The sequence below is a fragment of the Mus musculus genome, chromosome 9, assembly GCF_000001635.26.
Source record: "Mus musculus strain C57BL/6J chromosome 9, GRCm38.p6 C57BL/6J".
In the NCBI taxonomy this organism is placed as follows: Eukaryota; Metazoa; Chordata; class Mammalia; order Rodentia; family Muridae; genus Mus; species Mus musculus.
Genome location: NC_000075.6, coordinates 107,052,447 through 107,071,446, shown reverse-complemented (window position 1 = coordinate 107,071,446; position 19,000 = coordinate 107,052,447). Strand labels below are relative to the sequence as shown.

At 37.9% G+C, this 19,000-nt stretch overlaps 1 protein-coding gene across 12 annotated transcripts in view; it reads left to right on the top strand.

Annotated features, from left to right (window-relative positions):
* Window positions 1-19,000, top strand: part of Dock3 (dedicator of cyto-kinesis 3) — a 339,506-nt gene that overhangs the window by 160,884 nt on the left and 159,622 nt on the right. For all 12 annotated transcript variants that reach the window (XR_001778834.2, XM_030244177.1, XM_011242872.2 and 9 more), the window contains 3 exons: window positions 9,364-9,448; window positions 15,283-15,324; window positions 15,843-15,997. Coding sequence is in view for 11 of the 12 variants with exons in the window: in XM_030244177.1 (XP_030100037.1) it covers window positions 9,364-9,448; window positions 15,283-15,324; window positions 15,843-15,997 (282 nt within the window). In the remaining variant the exon portion in view is untranslated. The remainder of the gene's footprint in view (window positions 1-9,363; window positions 9,449-15,282; window positions 15,325-15,842; window positions 15,998-19,000) is intronic.

Genomic DNA, 19,000 nt, shown 5'->3' with positions numbered 1-19,000 from the left:
AAAATTATTAGTCATATGCTAATCTTTTATGCCTTTTCTATAAGCTCTGACATATAGTTTGCTTTTTCAAAATCAATTTCATAAACAATCATAGCTTTTAATAGTATATTTAATTACAACATTGTGGCAAGTACAGAGACCCATTGGTCTTACTATAATGAAATGCTCCTTTGACCTTCCAAGATTTACATAGTGAGGGAACTGTCACCAAGAAGCACTGTTGGGTGGTGAATGCTGGAACTGGCATCGTGCCTAGGATGGATCCTGAAACCCATACTTTTAGAGAACTGTACCTGTTTGTGTGAGACATAAAACTCAGCTACTTGTCACCACTATTTGTAGTTTAGTTGCTGTTTGGTTTTTGCTTTATTTTTCTCAAAAGTATTGGCTATCCTCCTTTCCTTCCACCCCACGCCCCTCTCATTCCATGTTCTTCTCTTTTATTTTAAAATAAATGGATAAGTTCTGGGGGGAATCAGCATCCCTGACCTCTAGCTGTACTTCAAAGTAATAGTGATAGAAATTGCATGATAATTGTACTTAGACAGGCCGATCAATGGAATAGAATTGAAGACCCAGAAGTAAACCCATATACATATGAACACTTGATGTTTGACAAAGAAGCCAAAAACATACAGTGGAAAAAGGAAAGTATCTTCAATAAATGGTGCTAGTCTAACTGGTGGTCTGTATCTAGGAGAATGAAAACAGATCCATATTTATCACCTTGCACAAAGCTCAAGTCCGAGTGGATCAAGGACCTTAACATAAAACCAGATACACTGAATTTAATAGAAGAGAAAATAGGAAAGAACCTTGAATTCATTGGCACAGGGGGAAATTTCCTGAACAGAACACCAATGGCTCAGGCTCTAAGATCAGCGATTCACAAAATGGGACCTCATGAAACTGAAAGGCTTCTGTAAAGCAAAAGACACCACAGTAGGACAAATTAAGCAACCTACAGATTGGGAAAAAAACCAAAAAAACAAAAAAAGCAACAAAACACTTCTTTAACCCTGTATCCGTAAGAGGGTTTATATACAAAGTTTTGCAGGGAAATGGATGGAACTAGAAAATATTCTGAGGAAGGTAATTCAAACCCAAAAGAACATGCATGGTGTGTACTCACTAATAAGTGAATATTAGCCAAAAAAAAAAAAAGTACAGAATACCTAGGATAAAATCCACAGAACTCAAGAAGGTTAATAAGCAGAAGAGCCCAAGTGAGGAAAAAGGGGAACGTGATCAGGTATGGGGGGTGGCAAACAGGAGAGAAGCCCTGAGGGCCAGCAGAATGAATGGAAGTATGCAACCTTGGGGGGTGGGAGGTTGGGTTACCCTCTAGAATGTACCAGAGACCTGGGAAGTGAGAGACCCAGGACTCAAAGGGAAGGATCTTAGATGAAATGCCCAACAGTGGGGAGAGGGAACTTGTAGAGTCCATCTCCAGTAGAAAAACAGGGATCACAGGGCTCCCAATGGAGGAGCTAGAGAAAGTACCCAAGGAGCTAAAGGGATCTGCAACCCTATAGGTGGAACAACATTATGAACTAACCAGTACCCCAGAGCTCTTGACTCTAGCTGCATATGTATCAAAAGATGGCCTAGTCGGCCATCACTGGAAAGAGAGGCCCATTGGACACGCAAACTGTATATGCCCCAGTACAGGGGAACGCCAGGGCCAAAAAAAAATGGGAATGAGTGGGTAGGGAAGTGGGGGGGGGGTATGGGGGACTTTTGGGATAGCATTGGAAATGTAATTGAGGAAAATATGTAATAAAAAAAAAACAGGGCATCAAGCAGAGGGATGGGGTTGCTATCCCATAGTCAAAAACTCTGACCCAGAATTGTTCCTGTCTAAAAGAACTTCAGGGACAAAAATGGAGAAGAGACTGAGAGAAAATTGGTCCAGTGACCAGCCCAACTTGGGGATCTATCTCAAGGGGAGGCTTTCAGGCCTGACATATTACTGATGCTATAGTATGCTAACAGGAGCCTAGCATGGCTGTCCTCTGAGAAGCCAACAAGCAGCTGACTGAGATAGAAGCAGATACTTACACCCAAATAATGGACTGAAGTTGGGGGACCCCTGTGGTTGAATTAGGGAAAGGGTGGAAGAAGCTGAGGAGGAGGGCGGTATAGGACATCCAGCAATCTCAACTAACCTGGACCCCTAAGATCTCTTAGACACTGTGACACCAACCAGGCAGCATATAGGAGCTGATCTAAAGTCCTGACACACATATAGCAGAGGACTGCCTCAGTCTGGCCTCAGTGAGACAAGATGCACCTAGCTCTCCAGAGACTTGAGGCCCCAGCGAGTGAAGTGGCTTGGAGGAGTGGAGTGGGGGGTCATTCTCTTGGAGACTGGGGAGAAGGAATGGGATGAGGAACTGTGGGAGAGGGGGGTAATAACTGGACTGTAAAAAAATAAAAGTTAAACCAACCAACCAACCAAACAAACAAACAAACAAAAAAACCCAAACAAACAACAACAACAACAGCACTCAAGAAGGTTAACCTCCAAAGACCCAAATAGCCCAATTTATAAATGGGGTACAGATCTAAACATAGAGTTCACAACAGAAGAATGGCTAGAATGGCTGAGAAACACTTAAAGAAATGCTCAAAGTCCTCAGTCATCAGAGAAATGCAAATCAAAAAAGCCCTGAGATTCCACCTCACACCAATCAGAATAACACTCCTCCATTGCTCGTGGGAGTACAAACTGGTACAACCACTCTGGTTTTTTGTTGTTGTTTGTTTTTTCTTCGAGACAGGGTTTCTCTGTATAGCCTTGGCTGTCTTGGAACTCACTTTGTAGACTAGGCTGGCCTCGAACTCAGAAATCTGCCTGCCTCTGCCTCCCGAGTGCTGGGATTAAAGGTGTGCGCCACCACGCCCGACTTGGTACAACCACTCTGGAAGTCAATCTGGCAGTTCCTCAGAAAACTGGAAATACATCTACCTGAGGACCCAGGTATACCACTCTTGGGCATATACCCAAAAGACGCCCCACCATACCACAAGGACACATGCTCTACTATGTTCATAGCAGCCTTATTTGTATTAGCCAGAAGCTGGAAACAGTCCAGATGTCCCTCAGTTGAAGAATGGGTATAGAAAAAGTGGTTCATTTATATAATGAAATACTATTCAGGTATTAAAAATGAAGACATCATGAATTTTGCAGGCAAATGGATGGAACTAGAAAATACCCTGAGTGAGGTAACTCAGACCCAAAAGGACATGGTATGTACTCACTGATAAGTGGATATTAGCCAAAAAGTACAGAATACCTAGGACAATCTACAGACTTTAAGAAGTGTAACAAGCAGAAATAACTAAGTGAAGAGGTTTCAATCCCACTTAGAGGGGAATAATCATGGGAAATAATCATGGGAGGCAGAGAGAGGGAGGCCTCTGGGTGGGAGAGAGGAGGGGGAGGAAAAAGGGAACAGGATCAGATATGGGGGAGGGGGCAAAGATGAATGAGCTGTTCCTTCTCTCTCCTAAAGTAGCTTATATAAAAAGCAAGGAGCTAAAAAATAATATACCTAGAAATTAATTTCAATTTATTAATTAACTTGTAATTCTTTCCATAGAGACTGTTCCATAAACCTCTAATTTCATCACTATAATAAATATAAAATAGGTAAATTAAAATTGTACCAATTCAGAATTGGTACGAGTAAACTGATTTTTGCCTTATAAAAAAGTACTCAAAACTTGGCGTGGTGGCGCACGCCTTTAATCCCAGCACTTGGGAGGCAGAGGTAGGCAGATTTCTGAGTTCGAGGCCAGCCTGATCTATAGAGTGAGTTCCAGAACAGCCAGGGCTACACAGAGAAACCCTGTCTCGAAAGACAAAAAAAAAAAAAAAAGTACTCAAAAGGAGAAATAATTTTTGAGATTATAATATATTACATCATTTCTCCCTTTCAAACCCTTATATATGTTCTTGCTTGTGTCTTTCAAATTCTCTTCTTAATATTAATTGTTTAATGTTTCATACATATGTATGCTAATATACATATGCATATATATCCATATGCATATATATACATATGTATGTATGTGTGTATATATATACACACAACCTGCTCAGTCTGTATGATTATATGTATGTTTTCAGGGCTGACCATTTGGTATTGCATAACCTATTGTATGGTCTTCCCTGGAGAAGATTATTTCTTCACTCTCTGCATTCTTTAGTTGCCTGTATTTCTTTGTGTAGTGTTGGGCCTTGTCCCTCAGCTATTTTAGCATTTAGTGTGTCTATTATTGTTGCCTTGCTCAGCTCATGGTTTGCAGGCATGTTGGTCATACTTTATGGGTGGAGCTTTTGAGATTACTAGAGAATACTCTCAGACTTCCTGCTCCTCTGGCTCTTAGAATTCTTATGCCCCCTCTTTGCCATGTTTCCTGAGCTTTAAGTATGAGAATTGTTTGTTTGTTTTTGTTTGTTGTTGCTGCTGTTGTTTTTATGGATGTATCCATTAGGAATGGGCTCCACAGCTCTGCACTTTGATTGGTTATGGTTTTCTATAATGTCCCTGTCTCTTGTAAAGAGAAGTTCACTTGCTTCCATGATGGCAGAAGGTGCCATGAAAGCTTCCAAAGGAGGGAGGCAACCAACAGTCCCATCTGGTTACAGTGCTTATGAACAACCAGGATAAACCTGAGTATGCTGAGCTGGCCAGCACACTTTTTAAAGTTATAGGAATTTATGTGTTGGATTCTTTAGGTAGAAAGGTCAGATTTCAATAATATGCAAGTATTAAGAAAACTTTTGTTAAATTAAAATTGTTTCTGTACATTTTGTTGTAAAAATGATATTGATAGTGGAAGTAGAAAAGAAAGGGGAGGAGAGAAGTTATAAAGAGAATGTGAGATTAAGAAAGAACAAAAAACTGGGTAGAGTGTCAAGCATATACAAGCCTAACACTCAGGATGCTGAATCTTAAGATAATTATAAACTCAAGGCCAGGCTAAGCTACATTGTGAGACTCGGTCCAAAGTAAATAAAATAATTAGAATTATAAACTTATAATTGGTTCATTTAAATTTTTTTCACTCTACAATAAAAATATCATAAGCAGTAGTTTGGTTTAACCAAGACAGCTCAGTCAGTCAACAGGGTCTGTAGTGAGGGAGACTCGGATTGAAAAGGAAAAGGAAATTAGACAACATTATAACAGGACTCCAGCCAGTGCTGAGGCTGAAGCAGCTTTGTTTTTCTCAGCTTATATGCCATTCGAGGTACTTGCCTAGAGAGAGACAAAGTAACCAAACAAGGCAATAAACGATGCTCTGTAGTCACTGTTTATAGGGGCTTATCAGGATGAAGAAGATAAAAGGAGTGTCACACATCTCAGGCTGTGTTTACCCAAGTGTAAAAATTCTTATCTGAGTCTACTTGCTTGTCTGAGCCCAATGTTAAAATCTTGCCAAATTTATAGAAGTGACCCCAAAAGCTCTCCACATGTTTATAATATGCAAACGGTGTCACTGAATGACTTTCTTCTGCATAGATTTAAAGCTAGGATTTCTGGCTAAAGGTATGGTTATTTTTTCTCTCAGGACATACGAAAGCAGAGTACCTACAGACTTCTTAGGTTCTTCTGGGGTTGGAGGCTGTGTACTCAGCAGCCGTTCTTATTATGCTTTGTGTATGGTCAAAACAAAAAATTCCTTGAAGTTTAGTTGCAGACCAACCAGTCTCTTGGTTCCACTATTGCATATGCCAGCAAGATTTTGCTGACATGACCCTGATATAGCTGTCTCTTGTGAGGCTATGCCAATGCCTGGCCAATACAGAAGTGGATGTTCACAGTCAGCTATTGGATCGAACACAGGGCTCCCAATGGAGGAGCTAGAGAAAGTACCCAAGGAGCTGAAGGGGTCTACAACCCTATAGGAGAAACAGCAATATGAACTAACCAGTACCCCCTGAGCTCATGTCTCTAGCTGCATATGTAGCAGAAGATGGCCTAGTTGGCCATCATTGGGAAGAAAGGCCCTTTGTCTTGTGAAGATTATATGCCCCAATACAGAGGAATGACAGGGCCAGGAAAGCGGGGGTGGGTTGGAGAGCAGGGTGGGGGGAGGGTATAAGGGACTTTCGGGATAACATTTGAATTGTAAATGAAGAAAATATCTAATCAAACAAACAAAAACCAAAAAAAGAGAAAGAAAACAAGATATTCCATGATAAAACCAAATATACACAATATCTTTCTACAAATCCAGTCCTACAAACAATAATAGATGGAAAGCACCAACACGAGGAGTGAAACTACACCCTAGAAGAATCAAGAAAGGAATCTTTCAACAAACCTAAAAGAAGATAGCCACACAAACATAATTAATTCCACCTCTAACAAGAAAATTAACAGGAAGTAACAATCACTTTTTATTAATATCTCTTAATATGAGAATTAATATTACCAACATATCTTAATCGATTAAAATTCAAAAATATGAGGAATTAGAAATTTGTCAGCTATCATCCTATGGTGTCTCTAATTTGGTAATGGGATAAGTAGGTCCCATATTGTACAATCCATATACAGTTTCTGCTTGTTTGTACATGACAGAGTCTTGCTGTGTGTCACATAATGGCTTGAAATCATGCTTCTCCTATCTCAGCCTCTCTATTAATAGTATTGTTTATTTGATGCCTTTACACTATACTATGGTTTTCAGAACAGCTTACATATTTCAAAATTAATTATACAGCCAAAAGAAATATAGACAATTAATTTGGGAGGTGGCTTGTAAGAGAACAGCAAAGAGTGAGACTGAAGGCTTTGCTTGATATTTATAATTATTATATCCATTTTGAAGAAGAGGACCTTATAAGTTACTCTTATTCTGAGATGAATGCTTTTCAAAATCATCACAGCCAATGAATCAGAATCTTACCCTCACCTAATGACTGTGCCACCCTCCAAGCAGAACCATTGTTCACTGAAACAGTTGAATGACTTCATGGATAGACCATTTTAATACACACATCATTTCTTAAATGAATGTAATCCGTTCCCTGCAGGCTGAGAATGACGACAATCACTCAAGTCAAATAATTTTGACCATAGCAGGAAATCTGTATCCAAAAATCTTGTCTACAATTCAGTCATTCATTATAAGGTCCTCTTCTTCAAAATGGAAATGTAGAGATGACAAAGTGTACGGGAAGATGGTGTGAATTAAATCGTATGCTGTTTTATGTAAGAGGCTTGACCATGCTTGGATTTAGTTATTCTTGAGGACTTCTAGTACTAATACCTTTTGGATACCAAGAGACTGCTGTACATCTGTGAACTTCCCAGTTCAAGGATATGTATGAAATGTTTGTTCCCTCCTACCTATGCTTCTCCTCCCTACATGGATACAGATCTTCTCATGTAACCTAGGCTGGCCTACAGCTCATTATCTTTTCCCTCAGTGAATACTAGAATTTGTAGACATACCTTTGTGTATGTGACTTTTATTTGGAAAAACTTAAGTGGTTTGGCTTATAGACTTTAAAAGATAATTTTATAACTCTAGTTTTTAAGATAAATATTGATATGTTCTTTCATTATTATAGTAATTGTTTTACTATTAATGCTTGCTTTTAATATGATGTTAATATGCTGGCCTCTATCTTTCTCATATAGTTTTGATTTTCTATTTTTATTTTATAATTTGATAGTTTCAGATCAGATAGTTTGCTGTAAACAGGCTTGTCTTTGTTTTCTGATGCCATGATAAATTCTACAAGTCCCAAAGCAACTTGGGCAGGAAAGTGTTTGTTTCCTTTCACAGTTTATAGTTCACCCTGAAGAGGAGTAGGGTAGGAATTAAAGTAGGGCAGGAAGTAAAGCAGAGATCATGGAAAAACAGTGCATGCTGGCTTGCTTTCATGGCTTGCTGAGCCTGTTTTGTTTTTTTTTTTATAAAACCCAGGCAGCCTGCGTAGGGGTGGCACCACCCACAGTGGGTAGGCTCTCCCACATCATTTCTAATCAAGAAAATGTCCCACAGACCAGTTCACAGGCCAGTTTGATGGAGACATTTTCTCAACTGAGATCATCATCCCAAATGATTCTAGCTTGTGTCAAGTTGACAAAACACACACACACACACACACACACACACACACACACACACCACCTAGCACAAGGCTATAAACTATAAGGAAACTTTTTTTTTTTTGCACATCTGACTTTATTTGAAATGAATAGGAGTTTGTGTACTGGAAGAGCTTGCAGAATTAATTTTGCTAGTGTGATGAAAAGGTTCATTACTTAGTTAAAATAGAGTAGTTGTTATTGTTTCTTAAATGTCCCATGGAATACTTTTTGCCACGCATAGATATTCATAACCTTAATTGAGGTCAGGTGACCACAGATCTATCTCTGAAACTCTGATAATTATAGCTCTCTTTTTTAGAAAAAAAATTCACATACACTCTCCCCCAATCTAGTGTCACAATCTATTTCAGAAGTCCAGTACCCTCTGACTTTACTGATCTTCAGGTTTATAGGTAGTATCTTAGACTGTGAGAAGGAGGTTAACTTCTATTGAGTATAAATCATGTCTGGAGTTCTTTCCACTGTTCAATGCTAACACACAATAAACTGAAAAATACCATAACTTTTTTTCCTGTCCAAAATGATACTGTATCTTCTAAATAGTGTTGCTTGAGTAATAGTATTCCTTAACTCTCTGTCTGATGTTAGAAACATGCAGCTTATGTGTGTTCAGGACTTACCAATGTTAGTATTAAATTGGAAACAATATACATCTAAACTAAAAAGCATTTCTAGGACATGTTTTTGTTTGTTTTTTGTTTTGCTTTGTAGCCCAGACTGGGCTTAAAGTCACTGAGGTTTGCCTGCTTTGCCTTTGAGTGCTGAGATTAAAGATGTGTGCCACCATGCTAGGTGCTGGCATATGATTTTTATGTGTTGGTTTTTCTCTTTTAATGAAAATAATGTATAATTGAACCTTGAACATACCAGTATGGTGAGAGAAATAGAAAAATAAAAATGGCTTATTATTTGTCTAACAAAAGGTATTTTTAATGAAATAAAGTATTACTATAAACATACTGAATGAAAGGGCTTCTTTTATAATTACAAGGGGAACTGCTTGGTAACCAGAATTGTGTCTTAAAATTCCTTGCTTCATTTATGTCCCCCAAAGTGAACACAATTAGATCTTGCTAGATAGAAGCATATCTTTTCTGGGGCAGTGCCCAGAGCTCTGTCTACAGAACCATGAATCATGACAGGTATAGGTTTCTAGTTCTATGGAGAGATGCGCAATCTGAGGACTTGCAATTCTGAGAGTGGTCTTTCTCCTTATTAGGCATTTGGGCCTGGACTTGGTGCCTCGGAAGGACTTTGAAGTAGTGGATTCAGACCAGATTAGCGTCTCAGATCTCTATAAAATGGTAAGAAATGGTAACAAGGGATGGGTTGTTTTTTCACATTTTATTTTTCTCCTTTGTTTTCCATGGTGATACTGTATATTGTGATTATTTTTAAAGCAGCATTTTAAAACTGTCCTTTTGCTTCTGTCCACATATTTAAGATGTAACTAGTTTGTACTAGTTTCTACTAGTAGTTAGTGCTACTCTTAGAAGTACTCTGATGTCACACTTTCCAAATGGAAATACAAGACAGAGGTGTTGAGCTCACTCTCCTTTCCAGGGATCACTTCTCTGTTAACTCTGCTTTGGTGACTTTGCTGCCTTTTTTTTGTTTTTGTTTTTGTTTTTGTTTTTGTTTTTCGAGACAGGGTTTCTCTGTAGCCCTGGTTGTTCTGGAACTCACTTTGTAGATCAGACTGACCTCAAACTCGGAAATCCGCCTGCCTCTGCCTCCCGAGTGCTGAGATTAAAGGCATGTACCACCACGCCCGGCGACTTTTCTGCCTCTTACAGTAGATAATAACATTATACACCCGTTTTTCCTTCTATGATGAAAAGATGATTAAAGTTGCAAAGAACTGCTTGTTAATTGAAACAGTGATTGAGAAAAAAGTGAGTGACTCTGGAAATAATATACTAATTCTAGAGACATGCTGTTGTTAGAAGCATACTCAGGATCTTTCTCTCAATCACCATTTTCATAGTTCTTACATGTTGTCTATAAGCAGATAGAAAATGGTGGGAACTAAATTACTCTTAACAGATAAAGGTTTCCATCCTCAGGGTGAACACTGTGGATGAGAAAGCCTATAAATATCTGATTGATCCTTAGATGTATGTTGGTTATTATAAAAAACAAGTAAAATGGAGCTCTAATTAATGTGTTTTTTCTAGTTATGAGATTGAGTTATAAACTCAGACTAAAGTAGGGGTACTTAATGAAAAAGACAAACCTTAAACCCTCATTATTACTTAGTAGTTGTGTAACATAGTTAACCATTTTTAGACACTTTTAGCAATAGGCCATGTGTTTCTGTATAATACCTAAATAATTATGGGAATATGACATGTGTGTAACTAAGTATGTATAACATTTTAGGCATAAAGTAAAAAATCAGTAGATCTAAGTAACCATTTTAATGAAAAAAAAATCTACTGGGTTGATGATAACCACAATTATATTTTACATGCTGAATGATAAGTTTGTTTTTGTTTTTAAAGCAATATTGTGGTGTAAAATATAGTAAAAATATAAGGTGAGAAGTTCAGACTAAGGGACTTCATAATGAAAACTGCAATTTTTAAAAACCCTTAAGAAAATGAAATACTTAAGAGAGTATAGTATTGATTAGTGGAGAGTATTTCCAATGCTTGCTATCATGAACCTATGTTAGAAGCTCTAATCTAGTGGATAGATCACAAAAAATTATCATTACATGTGCTATATAGCATAAATAAGGTTTATACTCATGTTATTAGAATCACCAACTGATATTCTGGGAATTGGAAAAGGCAAGGAAAGAACTTTCAAAATGGTACACAATTTGAAGAAGTGGCAGTTCTAGAAAATGTGAGACATTTGACAATTTTGGCTAAGAAAGAGTAAGGATCCTCACTATGAAGAGCTTTGTAGGCCCCAATTAAAATTCTCTCCAGCAGTTTGATAAACACAATAGTAAAGTGACATGGTAAGTTTTTTCTGATCATAAAATGGAACTACAGAAAAGGCATTTAAGTAAGAGATCTTAATTTCAGTTCGTGTGGTTAGAGCCAGGACAGTGGAAGTCCTAAGAAGTTGTTGGCTGCTGAGTATACTTTGTCTTTAGAGCCAGAGGTATTGATAGATTGAATTGGCATACATATGTACAGGAAGGAGATAGATTAGAGAATAATAACTCTTGTATTTGATCTGCCCAGATGATGAAGGTACAGTGGAGCTATATGAAGAGTCAGATTTGGGGGTAAGCAGTGGAGAGCCAGGAATACTGGATATTTTGTTTTCAAGTTTGGTGTATCGTCTAAACTTTCAAAAATGGCATTTAAAGCCTGTGGTTCAGGAGTAAAGATGAGCTATAGCAATGCTAGAGTCATCAGAAAACTATATTTGAATCTGGAAGAGAAGATTACTTTCTTTCTAAACCATTCTATGATGAAACCCAGTGATAACAGATTCCACATAACACTTTTGGATAGCTATGAATAAAGAAGCAAGAAAATTGTGACATAAAGGTTAGAGAACAGAGCAAATAACGCATGGAAGATGCAAGTAGGAGAAAACGGTCATTGCTGTCTACAAAGAGTAAGGGGAAACAAGTACAAAAAGAAATATAGGTTCTAAATCTAAGGATTTTACCAACTTGTAACAGAAAATATTCAGGAAAAAAATTATGTCTGTTTAAACTGTCGTTATTCCAGAGATTGTATGTTAGAACTTAAATTTTAAGGTGCTATAATAAAAAGTTATTATATAATTTTGAAATTGGATAAAGAAAGAACAGTATAAATATAGCACTTAGAAGTATTTGATAAGTTCTGCAGAAAAACAGGAGTTAAAATTGCTTATCTTTATGAAGCAAGACAGATGGGTAAAAAAACTAAGTTTTTTATTGCAAACCTTTAAAGATATTTAGCTTTTAAAATATATTCTTTATTTCTATTAAATTTTTTGTCAAAATACTGACTTATCCTGAAAGATTAAATTCAAGTCTTTTCTTTTTCTCTTCTGACTTTCTTTTGTGTTGTATATTTGTTTTTACATTGAAAGGATCAGCTATATAACAAACTGGTTATAGGGCACACACTTTTAATCCCAGTATTTGGGAGGCACAGGTAGGTCGATATCTATGAGTTTAAGGTCAACCTGGTCTATATGTGAGTTCCAGGACAGCCAGAGACCAGTCTTGAAAACAGAAATAAACAACCCAACAAAAAAGAATTGTATAAATTAAGAAAAATTGAGTTTAAAAATTTACCACTTAGAGATTTTATGATAGCACATACACAGAAATGTAATGTAAAAATTGGGCCTGGTGTGTTTAAGAGAACATACATACTGTACTGCTCTTGCAGACGTCCTCAATCTCCCACAAGCTCTGAGCCAACACTGTCTCAGTACATCTTGTAGGCAGGACAAATTGTGGAGCCTTGCCTGGTTACAGAAAATGGCCGGTTCAGACTCTGAATTCTCCATTAGTAGGAGTCCTTGCTAGGGTCACCCTCATAGGTTCAGTGATCTTTGCACTGCATTAGGTTTCCACATTGGCACCCCAGTTTCAGTTGTCTCTCCATTTACACTCTTCCCCCTGTTCCTCCTCCTCCCATCTCCACTTGCCCTCAGTCTACCTGCAAAAATCTATTCTATTTCCTCTTCCCAGGCAAATCCATGTGTTTTCCCTAGATCCTTCCTTGTTTCTTAGCCTCTTTGGGCCTGTGGATTGTAGTGTGATTATTCTTTACTTAAATAGCTAATATCTACTCATAAGTAAATATATACCGTATTTGCCTCTGTGTCTGCTTTGTTTCACTCAGGATGAATTTTTCTAGTTCCATCCATTTGTCTGTGAATTTCATGATGTGATTTTTTTTAAAAACAGCTGAGTAATACTCTATTGTGTAAATATATCATTTTAAAAAAATCCATTCTTTGGTTGAGGGACATATGTTTCCAATTTCTGTTAAATGTATTTGTGAAAGAAGTAGAGTAATTTTACTGAAATAATAATTTTTGTCCAGGCCATGTGAAGCACCAAATGGGTTCTGCTACATACCCTTAGGGCAGAAAGGAAGCAGGACAGAAACGATACTTAAGCGATTACCAGCACTGGGCACTGAGTGTTGTGGTATCATGATGTTCTTGGACAGGATTTCCTCTTAAACATGAATGACTTTCCTCCCTGTAATAGAGGTATAAGAATAATACCAATTAAAGAAATAATAAGAATACTTGTTGTAATTACAATTATCCATTTACAATATAATAGACATTATATTGAGTTAATTTACAAAATGATTGCTATTATAGAGCTTATCCATATAAAGTTCTATGAAGTTGATTTAAGCACAAAATTTTATATTCAGTTTATAGATGAGAAAATACCCAGCTAGTAAACATGAGTCAAGATTTAAAAACCAGAGTCAGACTTCAGTAATTAAGTTCCTAACTTACAATAAAATATCTTCTCCCACTATGTAATTTGAGCATCAAAAGAACTTCCTAGGGGATCCTCGGAGTTCACTGGCCAGCAAGCCTAGCAAGTTGATGAGCTTTAGATTCATTGAGAGCCCTGTCTCAAAATTTAAGGTAGAGAAAAACTGAAGAAGAAATTTAATACTGTCCTCTGGCTTATACATGTACATGGCCCGAGACAGTATCCTGGGGAAGATGAGACAAGTTCAAATCTTCATTTTGTAGTTGAAATCTCTATTGGAAAGATGTATTGTTTTGGGGTTTGTTTTGTTTGTTTTATTTTGGATGGTTTTTGTTGTTGTTGTTGTTTTGTTTTTGTTTTTGTTTTTAAATTTCACCACCTAGGTGTGGAGGAAGAGGCCCCAAGAGTGAAGGGGCTGCTTGCCCTCCTCACTGACACCATGTGTCAGTTCCTGATTGGATTTAGTTTGGGCAAAATGGTTGGAATGTTTCTGGCTCAGTACTGTGAGATTCATACAAAGCCTGGCTAAAAACTTGAAGGGATTATAATTTTTTTTATTACGTATTTTCTTCAACTACATTTCCAATGCTATCCCAAAAGTTCCCCCCCCACACTCCCCTACCCACCCATTCCCATTTTTTGGCCCTGGCGTTCCCCTGTACTGGGGCATATAAAGTTTGCCTGACCAATGGGCCTCTCTTTCCAGTGATGGCTGACTAGGTCATCTTTTGATACATATGCAGCTAGAGTCAAGAGCTCTGGGGTACTGGTTAGTTCATAATGTTGTTCCACCGATAGGGTTGCAGATCTCTTTAGCTCAATTTTTAAAGGGACTTGGAAGCCAAGAAGAAATCCCATAGTTTCTGATGCCCACCGCAGCACTGCATTCTGAATGCACTGTTTCTACCTTGTGGGGCCTGCTTCCTTCAGCGCTTCAGTCCATAGCTTTAGTCTTAGACCCTGTATGTTGCCTCAGAGCAACAAGAGGCCAGAACTGAAGAGTAACCCTTTATGTTTCCAACCACCTCCTCACTTCCCATGTCTTCCTTACAGTCAGCTGTTCAGAGGTTCCAGGACTGAATTACAATGCAGGGTTAGCAAGCACGACCTTTTATTAATAGTTGTTCATCTGTCCTTTGAAACTCCCACATCTCACTGACAAAAGAAAAAAAGCTTTGGATAGCTGATCTGATAAGAGATGCTGATTTCACTGTCTAGCAGGTACAGTGGGGATTGTTACATAGCTGTTGTTTCAAAGAACCTAAAATTAGTTTCTAAAAAAAAAAAAAGTATACAGCCTAAGTGATAGAACTCAAACTGTAATCTATATCTTGTAGTTTCAGCCAGTGATAAGAGAATAGAAAGCCTGAAGAAACTGCCTTCAACAGCACAGAAAATTATTCTCTGTGAAAGATATTACCAAATCAGAAATCTCATAACAAGCACCCACCCTCATCTAGCTTGGGTATTACTCAGGAACAGAGGGGCTTGGGCTTCATGTACAAACCACACCACCTTCTTGTTGTGTGACCTTCAGCAAACCAGTCCATTGCTCTGAGCCTTAGTTGTGTCTATCGAGTATGAATAATATTCTTTAAGTGAGAAATAAAGGTAAAAGGAATAGTAGGCTGAATAGGTTAGAGGGGACTTAATTAAAGTTAGTCTCCTCCACCACAGAGTGACTCTTTGTGTGTTTCTTTTCCATAGCATTTATCTAGCCGGCAGAGTGTACAGCAGAGCACATCCCAAGTAAGTAACGTCCCCAAACTTCCCGCTTTTCCTTCAACTCTTTCTTTTAAGAGATCATATACATGAAAACATCAAGAAACAACAAACACCATTCACCTCTCAGGGGCCTAGTTTGTAAATAAAAATTTTAGCCACATAAAAACAATGGGCTTTTGGACATTTACATGGCATGTATATTATTGTATTTAGCTCATGTTTGCCTCCCTAAAACCTTGATTGTGTTACACCATCTTTCTAAGAAAATAGACTGGGGAACTAAAAAGTTTATTTGGGAAGAGAGAAAATGATAGGGAGAATGGTAACTATTACCACCTAGCAGTATAAATCAATGCATAAGGTATTTGCCGGCTCAGTCTAAGCCTGCTGTAGTAGTCCATATTGCCAGAGGAAACATCTTCAGTCTACCTATTTAATAGTCCCTTTGCCAATACAATGTGAGTTAATAATTTTTTGTTTCTTAATAATGAATATAATGAGCAGCTAAAATATAAATCACGATATTTTGCTTTCCTTGATAGGTAGATACAATGCGCCCAAGGCATGGGGAAACCTGTCGAATGCCGGTACCACATCATTTCTTCTTCAGCCTGAAGAGTTTCACCTATAATACCATTGGTGAAGATAGTGATGTCTTCTTTTCTCTGTATGACATGAGAGAAGGCAAGCAGATCAGGTAAGAGTCGTGGGAACTTTGGCTGAAGTTTATATTTATGTTATTTATATTTATTAGAATGGAATGGGTCAAAGACCACTCTGGCCTTCAGAGTAAATGCATTGAGGAGATGAAGTAAAGTAGCTTTGTCTTATTAGCTGGGACTTTGGCTCCAGTTCTGATAGCCCTGAAGTCATCTACACTATCCCACGTTCGTCACTGTCCATCACTGTGACAGCATACCTGAGGTAGGCAACTTACAAGAAGAGATTTATTTCAGTCCCTGCCTCATGGGTTTCAGACCATGGTTGACTGCGCTCGTTGTTTTAGGCTTGTTGTAAGGTAGAATTGCATTGCACCATTGAAGAACTGATGGAGTGAAATGCTTACTATGTGGCATCCAGGAAGTAGAAAGAGACAGAAGAAGGGCTAGCATCTCAGTGTACTCTTTAAGTGGTGTAATCCAATCACCTACTTCCTCCAGTTAAGCCCAACTTCCTATTGATCCCCATCACTTTTCAGTGATATCACCAAGTGGGATAAAACCTTCGACATATGTGTCCTTCAGAGGATTTTCCAGAGCACATCTGTAACATGAGTAGCTTCTTTTTCTTCTATACCTACTTACACATGGAAGCTCAAAATTAAGTTTTGGTTATTACTGATTTAGAAAAAGTGTGTTGTGTTTAATTCTAGAGAAAAGGGCAAAGAGAATGTAGCAAAAATGACCAGTCCCAGAGTACAGAAAGTACAGGGCCCTGGCTGGCTTTGCTCTATGTGAGTGGGAGGGCTCACAAAGAAAAAGTGTTAGATCTGAGGGCAGCTTTGGCCTCTGTGCTGTTGAAGCCCTGTGAGAGGGAAGCCTTCTGAGCAGAAAGGAAGGCTGGCACTGTCACTCACTTTTGCTTTGCTTTGAAATTAAGGCAACAAAATAGCTGCTTCACACTGTACTTTGGATCTGTAGCTATAAATAACCAGGGTACTGCCTGCTGACTTCAAGGTAAGGAAAACTAAGGAGGCCCTAGGCTTCCTTTTGTCTATAGGGCACAAAGACCTGTTAGTGCGAGGTAGCATTTGTAGCCAAAATACCATTTTAGAGATTTCAGACATTTCTCTGTGGCCATTTACTAAGTGGAACCAAGAGAAAAATATCTTGAGGTTTTTTATATTACTTGGGAGTTTTCTCGTCATTGGAGTACATTAATATAGCTTTTATTTGGGGGATTTTTTTTTGTTAATGAAAGTTAAAACTGTTGAAAGAAAATGTTGATTTGCATGTTGTACAGTGCTCTGATCAGGACAAAAAATAAATTAAAACACTGCTCCCCTTTAGCATATAAATAATATTGATAGGCTAATGATCATGCAATATGAGTAGTAATAGCATCTATAGTTGATAAGACAGGCAGGATTGTAGCTAAGGTTGTATAGACACAAACTGTAACGAATTTTATTTATTTATTAAATATTTTTGAACAAATAAATAATTATTTTGATTATTTTTACTGTATGGGCGTTATGTCTTAACTCAGGCTTCTATGACAGAAGTCATAGGCTGGAAGAATTATTCCTTATGGTACTAAAAGCTAGAAAGATCATCATGAACCTGCCAGCTGAGCCAGTGCTTGGGGAGAGCGTCTTTTTGAGTTTACAGATGACTGTCATATATGTACATGTATATGTGTATATATATAATATATATGTATACATATACATATACATATACATATACATATACATATACATATACATATACATATACATATACATATACATATACATATACATATACAATTTTCACACAACCGAAAGAGAAATCCATCCTCTCTTCCCCCACCACTCTCATTCCTTTTTAAGAAAATTATTTATCTTAACACGTGTGTATGTATGTTTGTATATGGGCATGTGCACCTGTGTATAGGTGCCCATGGACACTAGAGTCATTTGATCTCTGCGGCTGGAGTTACGGGCAGTTGTGAGCCACCCCATATGGGTGTTGGCAAGTTAACTCACATTTCCTGTGCTCTAAACTAATCAGCTGCCTCTCCAGCCCTCACTCTTTAGACTTCTACCCTCATGGCTTAACTACCTCTTAAAGACACCAACTCCTTATATAGGTTCAGATTTTCAGAAGGAATCTGAGAGTGACACAAACATGGTTTATAACCTTCTGTCCCGATCGCCCCCTAATGACTATCTTTCTGACATATGAAATACATTCACTTTGTCCCAACAGAATTCTTTGTTACAGCATCAACTCTAAAATCCAAAATCTCATCTAAATATCTAAACCAGAATATGGTGAGACTTGAGAAATAATTCATCCTGTGCCAAAATTTATCTCCAGCTGTGAACTTAGGAAAAGGTTAATACTTCCAAAGTACAGTGATGAGGTAGGCATACCCACTCCAAAGGGGAAAGACAGAAAAGGATTGTGGGACATTCCAGGTAAGCCCCCCAAAGACAAACTCTATGAAATCTAGGTAAGAATAATTCTTGGTTTTACACTCTGCCTCTGCTTTCTGTGCCCAGGAGAGTGACACCCACACCCCCTACAGCTTGCCAAAATAGTACCTATCTTTTCTAGTATGTAAATTTCCTTATTTACAAAAGAATATCATTGTTTGGTGTATTTTCTCTGGCACTACTGATGTATCTGTGTGTGGTATTATGATGTCCAGGTCTTCTTCCTGAACTTCTGCAAATTTAGCAGTCTTCAGAAGTCCTAAGGTGCCAGGGTTTGATTTTACCATGCACTTGACATTCCCTACAGAGTCTTTTCTATGCCAGGCTTTGTAGTTGGGTCCTGAGAGTAAGACCTTGTCCTCAAAAATTTACCTGTATTGATATCACATGTAAACCTTTATGCTTGGTCATCTTTATATGGATGCTATGCAAAGAAAGCTAAAACATCCTCATAATCTACTGGAGTTTACTCAGCATCCAAAATATCCCTGTGTAAAAGACTTTTTTAAAAAATCAGCTACTTCTGTAATTGAAGTAGAGGACTCTGTCTGAGAGTTA